We start from the raw sequence: 14688 nt of genomic DNA, 5'->3' as shown, positions 1-14688 counted from the left end.
TTTTGGGATTGGCTCCCCATTTTCAAGTATTTGCCATGTAGTCCTAAGGAACTCTTACACAAATTCCTTTTCAGTTTATATAGGCCATTCTCACTTGGGATGATTTGATTTTTATATACTATCCAAGGCATGGTGGTTTTTTTTTTCTTTGTTTTTTTTAAGGTGTGCAAGTAGAAATAGTCTCAAAGTACAGCTCATATTTCAAATCACTGGCATCTCCTTTTAGTACTGATGCACATATTCTAATACATGCTTTTGTCAGTGACAAGTGTTTATTATAGAAGGGGAATCTGGTCATCCCTGCCAGTAGATAATTCTTTCACTGAAGGAAGAATGAAATTAAGCAATTTTTCTAAAGTTTAGCTCACCTGGAATGTGGTTCCTTGTATTGAATCCTATTTATGGGGCAGTTGCACTGTGATGGCAGGAGTGTTGTAAGCCAGTATTTCTGTGCTTCCTGAATTCTTGGGCACAAATAAAAAACTGATGAAGCATGAATTTGATTTTTTTTCACCCTGCAAATGTGTGTTTGACCTTACTCTGAACTTGAGAAGAAGGGAATAAAATATTTATGAAAGATCAAGGCTTAAATCTGGCCTTCAGGAAGTATCCAGGTGAATCATGATTTTAAAGAGTTAAGATTTTGACTAAGGATAGAAGCAGTTTCCATGACCAAGATGTAAGGTAGGTAGGTTAATGATTACTAGGTGCTTAAGCTAGAGCTAAATGTTATATTGTTTGCTGTTATGAGTTTGTGTGTAGGAGAAAGTGGAGTAAGTGAACCGTTAGAAAAACAGACCGAAACCGGTAAGAACAATGGCCAGCACCTGGGCTGTGTATCAATTAATCACAAAGCAGGGGGCCTTGCATCATGCCAGAGAGTCACAGAGACCTGATGAAGACTCTCCTGACTTCATCCTTTGAGACCACTGACCCATTTCGAGACCACCGAGCCAATTCAGGAAAAGAATTGCGCACACGTGCAGGACTAACAGCCTCATTTTAATATTGCATGGGGATGGGAGTGCTGGGGTTGTGCATATGCATTGTATGGAAGATCTTGGGAAATAAATAGAGGTCAAGGAACCTTGTTTGGGGCAGTCATGCCCTTTGGTGACTTCCATGCTGCCTGCCAGTGAATAAGCATACCACTAACTTTAATTACTTAGCGGGTCTTTGGCCGTGATCATACCGGTTTTAACGATTCCCAGCTCCTTGCTGAGGTGCAGCTTGGGACACATGGGGACCTGTGGACTGAGTCCTGCCCACAGGATGCTCCTGTCTCGTGTCCTCCCTGCGGAGCTGGAAATCAGCAATTTGGAGAAAATGGGTTTGCAACAATGTGTCCAAATGGCCTTGGAGGAGTGATCTAGAATGGCTGTATTTTGGCTGACTGTGCTGTGCTTGGCTAGGTTACTCTACTGGGTTTAGTTGATGGGATATGGGAAGGAGAGGATATAGAAATGAAATGACTGTGCAACAGCAGACATTTTTAATATATGTGGTTTGTTTTTTTCACTGAAAATACATACCTTTTATTCCCTGAATGCTTTGCTAAAATAGGCTTTGTGGTGGCTGGACAGCAGTTCTTGAGGCAGTTTCTTAAGGCATATGCCCTGTAAGGTTTTTGGTTTTGTTTTTCTGAAAGTCAGATTCTTAAATTTAAATTTGTTACTGTTTTACAGTGAACTTGATGACGACTTGCTTGGAGAGGATTTGCTAACTGGAAAAAAGGTGAGATGTGCATTAAAGTGAATTGTTGCAGATATTAAAATGTGAATATTGTTCAGCTTAGCCTGTTCAGGTGTTTGGTTTGACCTCATGTATTTTACAGTCACTTCCCCAAAGCCTGACAGGAACCTGAGGTCTGCCTTACTGCCAGAGCATTCTGCACCCAGGGCTTTGTTTCCTTTTGTGCAATATCTCAAAGTGTGGCTTTTAAAATAAAACTTAGAGATTTTTTTTTTTCCCAAGCCAGTTAGGTCTCCTTAATGCTGATTAGCATGATGGAGAATTTAATCCAAGTGCCAGTTTCCTTGCTATTAAAAATCATTTCTCAAAATACTAGCAGTATTTACCACAGAGGAAATAAAAAAGCTGTCAGTGTTCAGTGTGAAAGTTCACCCTCAGTGTGCACAATCTGCTGCCTTGCTGTCTGATGAGCAGGCAGAGGATTCCCCCTTTTAAAGTGAGGGGAAAAACATGGGAGCAGCTAAAACTGGGGAACATAAACAAGTTTTCCCCATGTCTGCTATAGACTTTTCCTGTTGATACCTATTTCCAGGATTGACCTGTAAAAAGAGCCATCTTTGGATTTTCCAGATATCAGTAGGAGAAGACAGGACTTCTCTTTGTGAAATCAGATTGACTGGTCACTTCTTTCTGTATTTTATCTTCTAAATGAACTAATTTTGAAAGTAGTTTTTGAAGTTTTAGTTGGAGATGAATAGGTTGTTAAGAAACTCAACTCTATTAAGAATTGAATTTTATTTATTATGGTTTTTTATAACTATCCTCTATATGTTGGAAGTTAGCTTCTTGAAATTATTACAGCTTCTGTAAGCATTCCCTATTAAAGATAGGAAATTCCTTATTCTCATTTGCTGGTTTGAAGAGAATAAAATTCCAGAGTGTAATTATTTGAGATGTTTGTTACACAGTTACCAAAACCAGAAGCAGTTAACATTGAATGGGCGTGATAAAGCTATTTACTTATCTTTAAAAATTATATATATGAATACTAACCAGTACTTGTTTCTCTAGTGTGTTATGTTTTTTTGTGCTTTTTCTATTCTTCTTTTTAGTTTACCATGTTGCAGGGCAGTATCCATGGGACTCATGTGGTGGGGTAATAATGGATTTCTCAGAAAGTTTTCCCTGAGTTATTTAGGCTAATCTTCCTTCTACTTAATCTCATCCCAGTACTTTGAGATAAATCTGTCATTGTGTAACCTTTCTAGACCTATTACTTTAGGGGTTGGAAGTGTTGCTCAGAACTGCAGTTCTCTCCCTAGGGGGTAATTAAAAAAAACCCAAACGTTAGCAACTGAAAGTTGTTTAATTTGACAGATCGGGAGGAGACACAGTATTTTCTTCTAATTTTTTTCTTCATAATAATTATTTTTCAGTTTTCTTTATCATATCCTTTCCTCCAGTATCGTGTCTCTTTTCTCTAGAAGTTGCTGTTCATGCATTTTCTTGACTTGCCTAGTGCATCAAGGTCACAAGGCTGTGTACAAGAGCTAACCTTTCTTCCTTCCTGGTCTGTCTTAAGTGGCTTAATCTTTGGCTGTATTTGAGACTGGATCAGTAAAAAAGAAGTGCTGTTAGGCAAATTTGAGTTTTGAAAATTTCTGTAGGATTGTCAAAGATGTGTTTTAAGATTTACAAACTTGTGTTTTGTGTTTTTTCTCATGGAATTAATTAATTTCTTCAAAAATATGGTCTTAGTTTGGGATGTATTCTTCATTAAGAATATTTAGTGTTCAGTGCTTAGTTAAAAGTTTGTATTTTTATGTTCATGATTGACTTTTTTTGAAACCTAGAATCAGTCAGACTTGTCAGATGAAGAGCTGAATGATGATCTTCTGCAAAGTGACAATGAAGAGGAGCAAGAATTTCGGTATTTCTTTTTTGAATCTTATTTTTGGTTACTCAAAGCTATGAATGACTCCTATTGTTAATAACTACTAAAGTTATTGGCATATGTTTAAAATAGTTTTGCTTTTTACCTAGCCAGCTGCTTAGCGATGTATATGTAATGTACTCAGTAATGTTGTTAACATTCCAGTAAAATTATTTTTTATTTTAATCTAACAAATTTATTCAAATCTCTTAAAAGCTAATAAGAAGAAATTGTGTCATCTGCTGCATATAGATTTAATCATAAGCACTTACAGAGCTTTCTTTACTACCTCAGTATTGCTTACTGTGGTAAGCTTCCTTTTCCTGATGCCAAGATGATTTTTTGCTGATTCTTTTATATACCATTTATATCACTTTTATGTAGCCTCAGTACTCTTAGCATGCATACTTGTAATTCCTAAAATATGATCATTTAGCATAATCCTAGTATTCTGTTAGGCCAGGAGACCAAACATCCATTGTAGTTGGAGGCTGGAAAACCCCACGCTACCTTGAGAGAAACCAAGGCCCTCTCTGGAATCCATCCTGTAAACAAGAGATTTGGCCCATCCAGGGGGGAATTCCTTGGGGTGGGAGGATATCACACTGTCCATTCAAGCCTCTCATTGGGGCATCTTCATGAGATATGTGCTGATTTGTAAGATCTATAAAATGGTATATGCAGTTTGTGTGTGTGCATGTTGGCACATTCCCCTTTGGTGAAGTGATGCACTATAAGGATCCTTACTAAATACCAAGGTAAAAACCCTTTATTTCTTAACTGTGTCTGGCTCTTAAATTTTAGGATCAAGGGAAAGGCATCACTCCTATATAGTCCTTTTCTGCCTTCTTTCTTTTGAAAATCTTACTTCCCAAGATTCCAAGGAGGGAAATTTGTGACTTAAATATTTGTGTACAATTACATAGCAGAAAATTTTGAACAGACTTAATAGACTGGAGTAGATATTCCATGGGAGTTTACTGAGGATCCTGCCCTGTGAATACCCTGTGGTAATACAGCTCTTCAGCTGAATTATGGGCATTACAAGTCAAAATGAGTGTGTTGTTTTTACTTTTCAAACTGGACTGAAGAAGGAGAGAAGATGTTTGTGATGCCAAAGTGATGGCAGTGCCATTGCTGCTTTTGATGGCCTATTGTTCCAGCTTTCCCTTACTGCATGCTGTGCAGGGCATGTCATCTGAAGGGCTGTGAATATATGTATAACATACATAGGTGTATCTCCATCTCAGATCTCCTGTCTTTAGCTGTAATTAGGATAAGAACTCCTGGCCTTATGTTGAACTGATGTGGATGTGATAAAATGCACCACCATCAGTTTCTTCATTGGCTACCATTTTCTTCTTTTCAGGAGTGAGGGTTGGACTATTCCAGTTACAGTTTTTGGCTGTTTTTTTTGCTGTATGTCCTCCTTGAGACCTGTGGGTAGGAGGGATGGTTGTATGACCAAACACAGCTGTGATAAATTACCTCAAATGTGATAATATTGCTCAGTGGAAGCAGTTTTCTGCAGACAAGTTTTACATATTTAGCAGTTTTATTGCCAGAGAGAGCCTTTCCCTTCCCCTTATGTTTCCAGTCAACCTCATGCTTCTCTAGTTGGGAGGATGATGGTAATCCTGCATAATGTCTTCACTTTTGTGTTAAATCTTCTCCTTCTAAGAGATGCATATATCTCAAAGCTGCCTGAATCTTGTTCCCCTAAACTTAGGAAAATGGAGAATAATAGCAATGTTATTTAAAAAAAAAAAAAGAAAAATTGTGTTTTTTATACTTGGAGCTCTCAAATCAAGAACTAGTCTGCTGTTGGTTATTTGTTTTTTTTTTGTGTTGATGGCATTAACTTTTGTAAATAGTAAACTCTTTGCTTTGCTTTGCCTGACTGCAGGTTACAAACTTGCCAGTTTTTGAGTTTTTGTATCTGTTTTGTTTTGTTTTTTTTTTTTTTTTTTTTTTTTTTTTTTTTTTTTTTTTTTTGTTGTTGTTGTTTTTTTTTGTTTTTTTTTTTTTTTGGTGTCTGTGCTGGTTAAGAATGTCTTAATCATTTTAATTACAGTTCTTGACTATTTATTTTATTTAAGTAGAACATTCAATCTATCATAAAAATGCAAGTTTGAATTCAAGATCATGAAGAATGAACATGTTAATACATTAAGTAAAAAGTATTTTACTGGAGCATTCTGAAAGATTGGGAATACAGATGCAGTTATAGTAATTTTGTGTATTTTTTTTTTTTTTTTTCCTGTTAGTCTTGGAATAAAACTTGAATCTGGTCTGCTTTGGTTACCAAGCAGGACTTTTGCCAGCTTGACCTGCTAAACCATCTGGTTGGTTTGATTCCCCTGGTCAAATAGCCTGCAGCTGGTGATAAGCTGCATTTTAGTATGCATTATGAGAACATGGCATGGAGTCAAATAGTGAATGGGGTATAATTCTATCCACCAACTTGGAGATTTTATGTTTGCTGGCTTTATTTTGCTAAATCTTTGTGAGTAGTTTCCAGTTAGACTTCAGCCTCTGAATTTCCCCCCTGTCCCACAGCTCTCCAGGTGTCACAGTGAGCCTCAATGCCACATCTGGCATCCTGACATCATACGAACTCTCGGAGTCCATCAACGATCCCTCACTGGAACATGAGTCCGAGTATGACCAAGGGGAAGATGAAATTGGTTATGACAAATCTGAAGCACCTGAAGAATATGCCTCTGAGTATGCAGAGGAAGGACATTATGAAGGCAATGATCCTGAACTGACAGAAGACCAAATAGAATATGGGGAAGAGCCTGGAGAAGAAGATGAAGTGCTAGACCTTGAAATCAATGAACCCCTAGATGAATTTCCAGTGAGTTTCCTTCTATTGTATCTTCAAAGATAACATTGCTTCACGTGCATAGGGTTTTAGACTGATTTAAAATCTGTTTACCTCCCTAGGGAGGAGGGGAAATTAGACCTATTATCACTGTCTGCCAGTTTCTTTATCTAGGCTGTGACAAAGTTTGTGTTGACAGCTTGTTTGGCGGTAGGTAATGCTCCTTTGTCATGCTGGAAAGCAGTTGAGAATCATGACCTTGAGGATTGTATCCTTAAGGAAGAAAACAGCTTTGTGTGGTGGAGGTACCCTGCCAATTGTTAGAAGTACTTAATGCAAAAGCTTTTATCCAGGCTTTAGACAAGATCTGATAAAGTCCTTCGAAGGTGAAAAGATTATTGACCTGCTAAAGACATCTTTAAGGTGCTAATATCCCAAAGTGATTGATGTCCTGCTTGTTCATCCTTTTTGTAACTGAGAGCTGTCTAAACCTGAATAAAGAGATTGGAGGTTAGTTCAGAAAATGTCACCTGCATAATTCGATATAATTTAAGCAGTGTAAGTGCATTAAGAACATGCACTGGCTTTAATTGCTAATGAAATGATTTAATCTTAATTAAACTGTTGGTGATCAGTGAGGTGTTTGAAAATACAAGCAAACTTAAGCAAGATTTTGCCTTTTTTTTTTGTTCATAATTTTTTAGAGTTGAACCTACTCATATATGTAAGCACTTGCAGAATGCTTTAAGAATGTTTATGTATGATGGGGTAAAATCTGATGTTAATGTATATGTGCTGTTGATGGGTGTTTCCTGTAAGAAAGTCCTGTTGTGTTTGCTTCATAAATTTATAATCACTGTAAATCAGGATGCAGATGTATAGAAGTAGTTGGGGCAAACAATATTAAGTGGGATCTTTATGATGACATTGCTGGGATATGAATGGAAGCTGTTTTGGTTTGGATAGTATTGAAATTATTGTCCATTATATGCTGTATGTTGCCATACTGAGAGGTGCAGTGCTTCTCTTCCACTCTGGAAGCTGTAGCAATGCAGTCAAACCACCTATTCAGTTAGCCTTGTGTCTTTTCACCTTCCTGTTTACTGCTTTAGGATGAAGATTACATGCAATCATATAATGAGCAAGCAATGGAAGAACAAGGAGAGTATGCAGCTGATGAGGAGTTGGAAGAATCCCAGACAATGGCTAATGAATCAGAAGAGGTATGCCATAAATTTAATGGAAACTTTAACTAGTTCTGCTACAATTTGATTTTGTAGAATTGTACATGCTGCTGGGTAAGAATTTATGCAACTTTGTCAATGTTGAATTTATGGTAGAATTCTATGTATAAAATAAATTGTGATAGCATCTATATTGTCAAATACATCAGATTTCTTCTTCCCCTTGGGATTAAAATCATAAGAGATGTTAATTTAGTCTTGGCTTCAACATTAGAAACTTCAGGGGCCCTTTTGGGTAGGAAATAACGGTAATACTGTAGTCTGTTAAATCTCCAAGAGCCATGGTGCTTCTCTTTACCAGGTGGATCACTGGTGCTGTTGGGATGTAAATACAGTTCTTAGGTATCTTTGGTATATCCCTTTGTGGAGGAGTGTAAGTGTGGAAGGTTTGGTATTTTAGGCAGGCAAAGGTGAGATTGTTGTTTTGAAAGTTGTGTTGAGACTGCAATTCCTGTGAGATTTATCTTTGATGAGAAAAATGGATGAGTTCCTGCATTTGCAGTAAGAAAGCTTGTGCCAAAGTCTGCCAAGTATGCATTCACTAATTATAGCCTGGCAATGATGCCTAAAGGTTTTTTAGCTTATGTATTTTTCATATATTTATAGCCTTGTAGGTTTTTAATATATGTATAACTTTCAGTATTTTTCCTGCCCTCTCTCACAGTTTAACAAATCTTTACTTTACATTCTTGAAATTCTGTTCAGTCTTATTTTTAAGAAGAGAATTCCTGACAAGGACATGTTATATTGTACCAGAACCTAAGAGGCATAACAAAAAAATAGGGCAAAGAAGCCTCTGGACCAGCTGGCCCAGAGCTGGATTAGTGGGGTAGTTGATTTCCTATTGGATGTACTGGCTATATGTGCTAATTAATTAACCTTACAAAAATTACAGAAATCCTGTGTCATGCATGTGCCATGCCATATTTTGTTCATCTGCAAGCTTTCATAAAAGAATTGCTTTTTTTTATCTTGCCACTTTAACTCTCTTGCAAGGTTTTTCCCTTTTGTTATTAGGCAAGAATGTGACAACTGTTTTTAATTTGCAGCAAGTTTTTGATGTAAGATTTTTTTTCCTTTCCCCACCAGGAATCTGCTTTAATATTACTTTTATTCCAGTTCTTAATTAAATAGGATTGAATGGATTACCTGCTGAGAAGTGTAGTCAGAGTATATTTCCTCTTTGGAGCTTTAACTCATCAGGAAATTAATTCCTCAAAGACACAGCAGCATTAATGTATGAAGTTCTGACAACTGGGTGTGCTGTGATGCTCCAATTGTATCAAACCTATCTTGGTAAAACAACATTTTTTGGTAGGTGGAGATCTGCATTGAAAGGGACCACCTGCATCGTTCAGCCTTCACTGTTGAAAGCATAACATCTTGCACCAATACACATAGTTAATTTCCTACTTCCCAAGTAATAAATCTACCCTTCAAAAGAACTGTGAAATCCTTGAACACTTTTTATTCCTTCGCTGAATTGGTGATACACACTTTTTTTTTGGTGTTTTGGAGGTGACCTGATGCATTTATGGTGTCTGCAGCCACAGTCTGAGATGATGGACACAACGCACATCATGTAAAATTACATAGCTGGGATTCATTGCCAAACTTACTGCTGTAAAAAAGCACAGCTTCATTTTGAGAGTATGAACTCTAGAGTGAGAATTCTCTTAATATTCACATTGTCTAAATTTGTCCCATTCAGAATTAAATTTGTTTCATTCAAATGGTGCCATCAGTGTGAGTTTTTAATTAATTTTGTAAATTGAGCTTTTATAGAATTTGTTCATCCTATAAGGTGAATGTTTTGGCCATACCTTCAGTCACTCTACATTTTATCTTTATTCTGATGGTTTGTAGATTGTCACAGGTTTCCTTTTTCCAACATAGTACAATCTTTTTGTTCATGTATTGTTTTGTATGGATCTTGCTTCCATTTGGCAGTAGGCTCACAGTTGCACTCTCTAAAGAATATCATAATGACAGAGAACCTTTTTAAAGTATTCACTTCTGTTCATTACATAGTTAGATGCCTGCCTCCAGCTCTGAAGAGTTTTGTTCTTTATTCTAGTGTTATATATCAGCACTTTTCCTTAAATCTCATAACATTCTATACTTGTAAGCAAGGCTAAGGGTTGGTGTTCTGCAACACGACAGTGGATCTGTAATGGATGTGGTACAAACAAAGAGCATTATTATCTTGTGGTTGAAATTTGCCATCTGAATAACAGAGGGGGTGTTGGGTGGTGTTTTAAGTGGTTACCACATTAAAACCAACTAAAGCCTCTTATTATATTGATGGAGAAATCTTTTGGTAAACCTAGAGAAAAGCCAACTGGCTGGTGAATTGGAAAATGATGGGGGGAGATTGGGGAATAAGGGAGGTGAGACAATTGTTACAAGTAGCACTCACGTGGGAGAAGTGAGGAATAGTCAGGTAATAGTCACCACCTTTTTTATGGCTTGTTTGTAAAAATTCTTTGTTTCACCTTTAATTTAGTTGGTTTTGCACAACTTAGGAATCTCTGGCACAAAGCTCTCCTGAACACTGGGAGGATCATGCTGTCAGTGTTTCTGCTGCTTCCCGTGAGCTGTGTCTGTTGCCATTCCTGCAGCAGCCTGTGAGCTGTTCAGGGCAGGAGCACTCCCTCCTTCTCCACAGCAGATCATAAACCCAGCGTGAGGAGCTCTGCTCAGTGGCTGGGATGTAGGGAATAGTTATTTAATGAGGATGGCAGGAACCTCTGACCTCGTGGCAGAAGAAGGATCGTTCTGTTTCTATGTAAGGGTCAGCAAAGCTCTTTGGTAGCTTTGTGCAAGGTGTCATAGTGGGAAGTGTAAAGCTGCCTTTGAGGACAGCTGCTGAGAAGCCTGGGCTGCTGAGTCCAGTCCAGTGACCTCAGGTGGCCATTCAAGGACTGCTTATACATATGCAGAGATACTAACAATTAGCAGTACTAAAGCCATTCCTGTAAGTAATATGTCTTAATTCTGTGTCTGCAGTTGTCTTTTTGAAACATAGAATCCATTCATGCTGTAATCTTGGCAAAACAGCTCCTTCTGTTCTACTGGAAGCTGGAAAAGGTCATGTAGGAATCTTGCATTTTACAGCTGCAGAAGAAACTGCAGGGGAAGGGTGTGTGCTCCTACCCTGCTCAGCCAGCCTTTCCTGCAACTGTATGGAGAGATTGTGTGGCTGTCAGACATGTTTGTGTCTCCATTGCATAAATCCATAAAAGCAGAGTTTCTACAGGGAATTTTAAACTAGCATTTCATTAAAACTTAGCAGAAGTTTTCAGGACAGTGTAGACTTTGTTACCCTTTCTAGTCCTGATTCTGAAGTGTGAGCTACACATAGACTTGCATGATTAAGTTTAACACCCATAGATGAGATTATTTGACTGAGATCACTCTTTGATTATTCAAAACCAGAATTCCAATGTAGCTTTTGAGGGCCATGGACTTAGAGAGTGGATGTGTCTGGGGTTTATGCTTTAGAGTAAAACAGGAGGCTCAGTGTAGTGTAAGCATGTCTTGCCAAACAGATTTTCCAGTTCTGACTTCCAAATCCTGTTCCTGAAGGGAAAGTTTCTAAAAAGAAGAGCAAGACAGTAAAATTATGGGGTTTGTGATATTTATAAATAAGCACAGGTTTGATAGAGATACTGCTGCACCTTGCTCTTTTGGGAGTCCCTCTTTTAAAAGTAACATGCCAGCCCTGTCTATCGGTGTTGTTTGTTTTCATTAAACCATGTTAGCATCTCTTTCCTTGCTAACATCCCTCCTCTGTTCCACAAGTATCAACTGCTTGCCCTCAAAGGTATTTTGATTATATGTGGATATGTTAATTAGGCCAGTGGTGCTCAGTTTGGGTTTGCTTTTGAGGTTTGGATTTCTTTCACTCTTGAAGGTTGTTTTTTTTTTTCTCCTGCTTTGCCTGCTGTTTTTACCTGCTTTTTTTTAAATACGATAAAGTTGTTACACCAAAATAAATGTATTTGTAACGTGAAAGCCTTAAAGCCTTTTGTAAAAATTGACTCTTTCTTAGCTATGTCTTTAAGCAGTTTTGTGAGGTCAGGAAATGCACTGCTTAAAGGTTTGTCTGGAATGGATAAAACACATCTTGGGATCAGTAACCCACTGAAGCCCTATAGCTAAGTATACAGTTCATTTATTCAGCAGACCAAAGCTGGAGCTTTGAACTTGAGTTCATAAGGTTTGTGGTCTTCTTAAAGCAGAAGCTGTCTAGCCAGGTCACTCTGTCTCTGATCTTGCTTCCCACATTTCTTTTTGGTTATGGATTAAGTTAGGCTGCTGGATAAGGAAATTTGCAATCTCTTGCACAATTATGCCATTAATTCTTTCCTGATTTGTGATTTAATATCTGTCCACCTGACTGTCACACTTGCTGTGCCTTTCTCGTATAAATTTCTGCACTGATCTGGTTAATTAGAAGATTAAACCATTTTTGCATGTTAGATTTGGCTCATTTTTTAACTGTCCTCAAGCAGCATAAAATTTATGATGTATTTAGTGGCTTTGCATAGAATTAAAATGCATGTGCAGGCTGTAAGAGCTGAACAAGTAGGTTTGTACAAGAAATAATCAAATACACAGTAGCCAAAAATTTTTATGGAGAATCACATGGTATTAGAACGTTTCTAGTTTTCAGCTGTAGAAATCCAGTATAACTTGTGTAATGCTCTGGCCTGCATGGGAAAATGAATTTTTTTTAAAGTTTCTATTAATTTGAAGGAGAGGGATCCATTTTCATTTTGAACATTGTTTTATTTAAATAAATGTTCTCTGTTTTAGAGAGAACTGAAAAGTAAATTCTGGAAACATTCCAGTAGCATCCAGAATACAAATTTAGTATTTTCAAATTTATCCAGTCTCATTCTCATTCTCCCTATCAATTACTGAATTGAAACTTGAAGGTATTTGAGGAGTAAAGTAAATGCATACATAGCTAGAGGAATGGGATTGAGATGCAACGTTATCTTTGTTGTTGATTGGGTTTTTTTAACAGCATGGTATTGACAGTTGTTAAAAGATGAAAAAAAATTAGGATTTTACTGTTCCTGTTATTTGTTCCTGTTATTTTGAACCAAGGTTTGTATCATAGTCAATTCAGTAATAAAATGTCAATCTGTGTGCAGAAGTACCTACTAATCAGATGGAGGTTCTAACTGGCGTTTCAATATTCCCTTAAATATTGCAGCAGATTTATTTTCTAAGTAGATTTTACTTTGTTATTTATTATATAGTACATATATTTTTATTTAAAAAAACTAAACATCAAGCTCTTAAGTGTTCACTGAGTTATATATGAGCACAATGTATAATGCCAGCAAAATTTATAGAGGGGGCTTTTAAGGAAAGATTTGCTTTTGATACTGTTTACAAGAGACGTGGTTTTTTGAGTCTGCATGTCCTTTGGTTTTTGTTATTTAGGCAGCTATTGGATCTCTGGAACTTCAAGAAGAAACAAAAGAAGAATCTGATGAAGAGGAGGATGATGATGAAGAGTCTGGACGATTACGTTTCAAAACTGAACGGAAAGAAGGAACGATCATCAGGCTCTCAGATGTGACAAGAGAAAGGAGAAACATTCCAGAAACTTTGGGTGAGATTTTTGTGGCAATGAATTGTTTTGCAGAGCTGTAATGAATGATAGTAAAGAGCAAAGGGTATTTTAGTTGAAGTGAATTCCAAATGTGTTTGCAGCCATAAGACTGTATTTCTACAAATCACATAGAGACTGTGTCTTGTTTATATAAAAGTTGCTGGTGGCTTTGCTAAACAGAATATTTCAAAAACAAGAGGGCACTTAAATAACTAAATTTCTACACATAATTGCAAGGTAAGTGACAACTGCATTTGTTTTCATATATCTGTGGATTTATTCCTTAATTTAATATAGAAACAAGACCAGCCAATGGGGAGAAAACCTATAGTGGAGCTTGACTTTAAAGGAAATGTGATTTGAATTAGACTTTTAAGTGGTGATCTGAGATGTAGCTCTTTGAAATGAATGTTTGGCAAAAACACAATATTGCTGTTGTGAAATTGTTTCTATTCATACTAGTTTTTCTTAATAATCTGTTGATGGAGACCAGATAACTGACCATGTGGTAGAAGGTTAAACCACAGAAAATTCTGTTTGCATATAAATACTTGCTTCCTTTTAAGATTATAGAGCAAATTTTTACAGCTGCTATGGTTAAAAAATGAAATTTCATTGCAGACCTACATCTCCTTACTCTAAAATATGAACATAGTTCAGAAAACACTTAAAGAGGAATTAACATTTCAGTTGAAGTTACAAACGTAATTTCCATCCTGTCACATTTTGGTGACCTTTTGTGACAGCTTGTCTCTATTGGAGGAGTGCATTCTTACTTACTGATTAAAGATGTCATTTGAAACCATTTTATTACCAGCAATAGTGAAATTAATCTTGACACTTAGAGACACTAGAAAAATAATTGCTGATTCACTGCATTAACTGTGTGTGTGAGAACTGTACCATCAAGATTAGACCAAGTGGAAAAAGGGTAGAAAGATATAAAAAAGATGGTAAAAAAGATGTAAAAATACAGTGTTCTCAGTAATGTAGCTAAGATATTTCCTAAACATTTTTTTTCATTCTAGATAAGTTAAAGAATGGTTTTTCAAAGTTCTGAAGAGGGGTATTGTAGGACAGCTTTGCAATTGATTTTTGACAATACCAAGTCTGTCACCTTTGATAAGAAATACATATCTTCTTTTAGTGCATGTAGGTGATGTCTTCTCAGAGTAGTAATTGTCATTATTCTCATGGTGTAGTTACCTGTTAAGGGATGTGGAGAGGAAAAATGTCTTTAGTATTACCAAATTAAAGTATTCCCTCTGTATCTGATCAAAAATACACAACCCAAACCCCCAGACTTACGCAGAGCCAATTTCCAAGTGCTAACAAAGGTCAGTTGGATGTGGTAGTAATT

General features: G+C 36.8%; 1 protein-coding gene across 8 annotated transcripts in view; it reads left to right on the top strand.

Annotated features, from left to right (window-relative positions):
- Nucleotides 1–14688, top strand: part of RBM33 (RNA binding motif protein 33) — a 97592-nt gene that overhangs the window by 15463 nt on the left and 67441 nt on the right. For all 8 annotated transcript variants that reach the window (XM_056483671.1, XM_056483677.1, XM_056483675.1 and 5 more), the window contains exons 3-7: nucleotides 1686–1734; nucleotides 3546–3622; nucleotides 6185–6485; nucleotides 7565–7675; nucleotides 13157–13328. In XM_056483671.1, coding sequence (XP_056339646.1) covers nucleotides 1686–1734; nucleotides 3546–3622; nucleotides 6185–6485; nucleotides 7565–7675; nucleotides 13157–13328 — 710 coding nt within the window. The remainder of the gene's footprint in view (nucleotides 1–1685; nucleotides 1735–3545; nucleotides 3623–6184; nucleotides 6486–7564; nucleotides 7676–13156; nucleotides 13329–14688) is intronic.

Source organism: Oenanthe melanoleuca, chromosome 2 (genome assembly GCF_029582105.1).
Source record: "Oenanthe melanoleuca isolate GR-GAL-2019-014 chromosome 2, OMel1.0, whole genome shotgun sequence".
Lineage (NCBI taxonomy): Eukaryota > Metazoa > Chordata > Aves > Passeriformes > Muscicapidae > Oenanthe > Oenanthe melanoleuca.
This window is presented reverse-complemented; position numbering and strand designations above follow the sequence as displayed.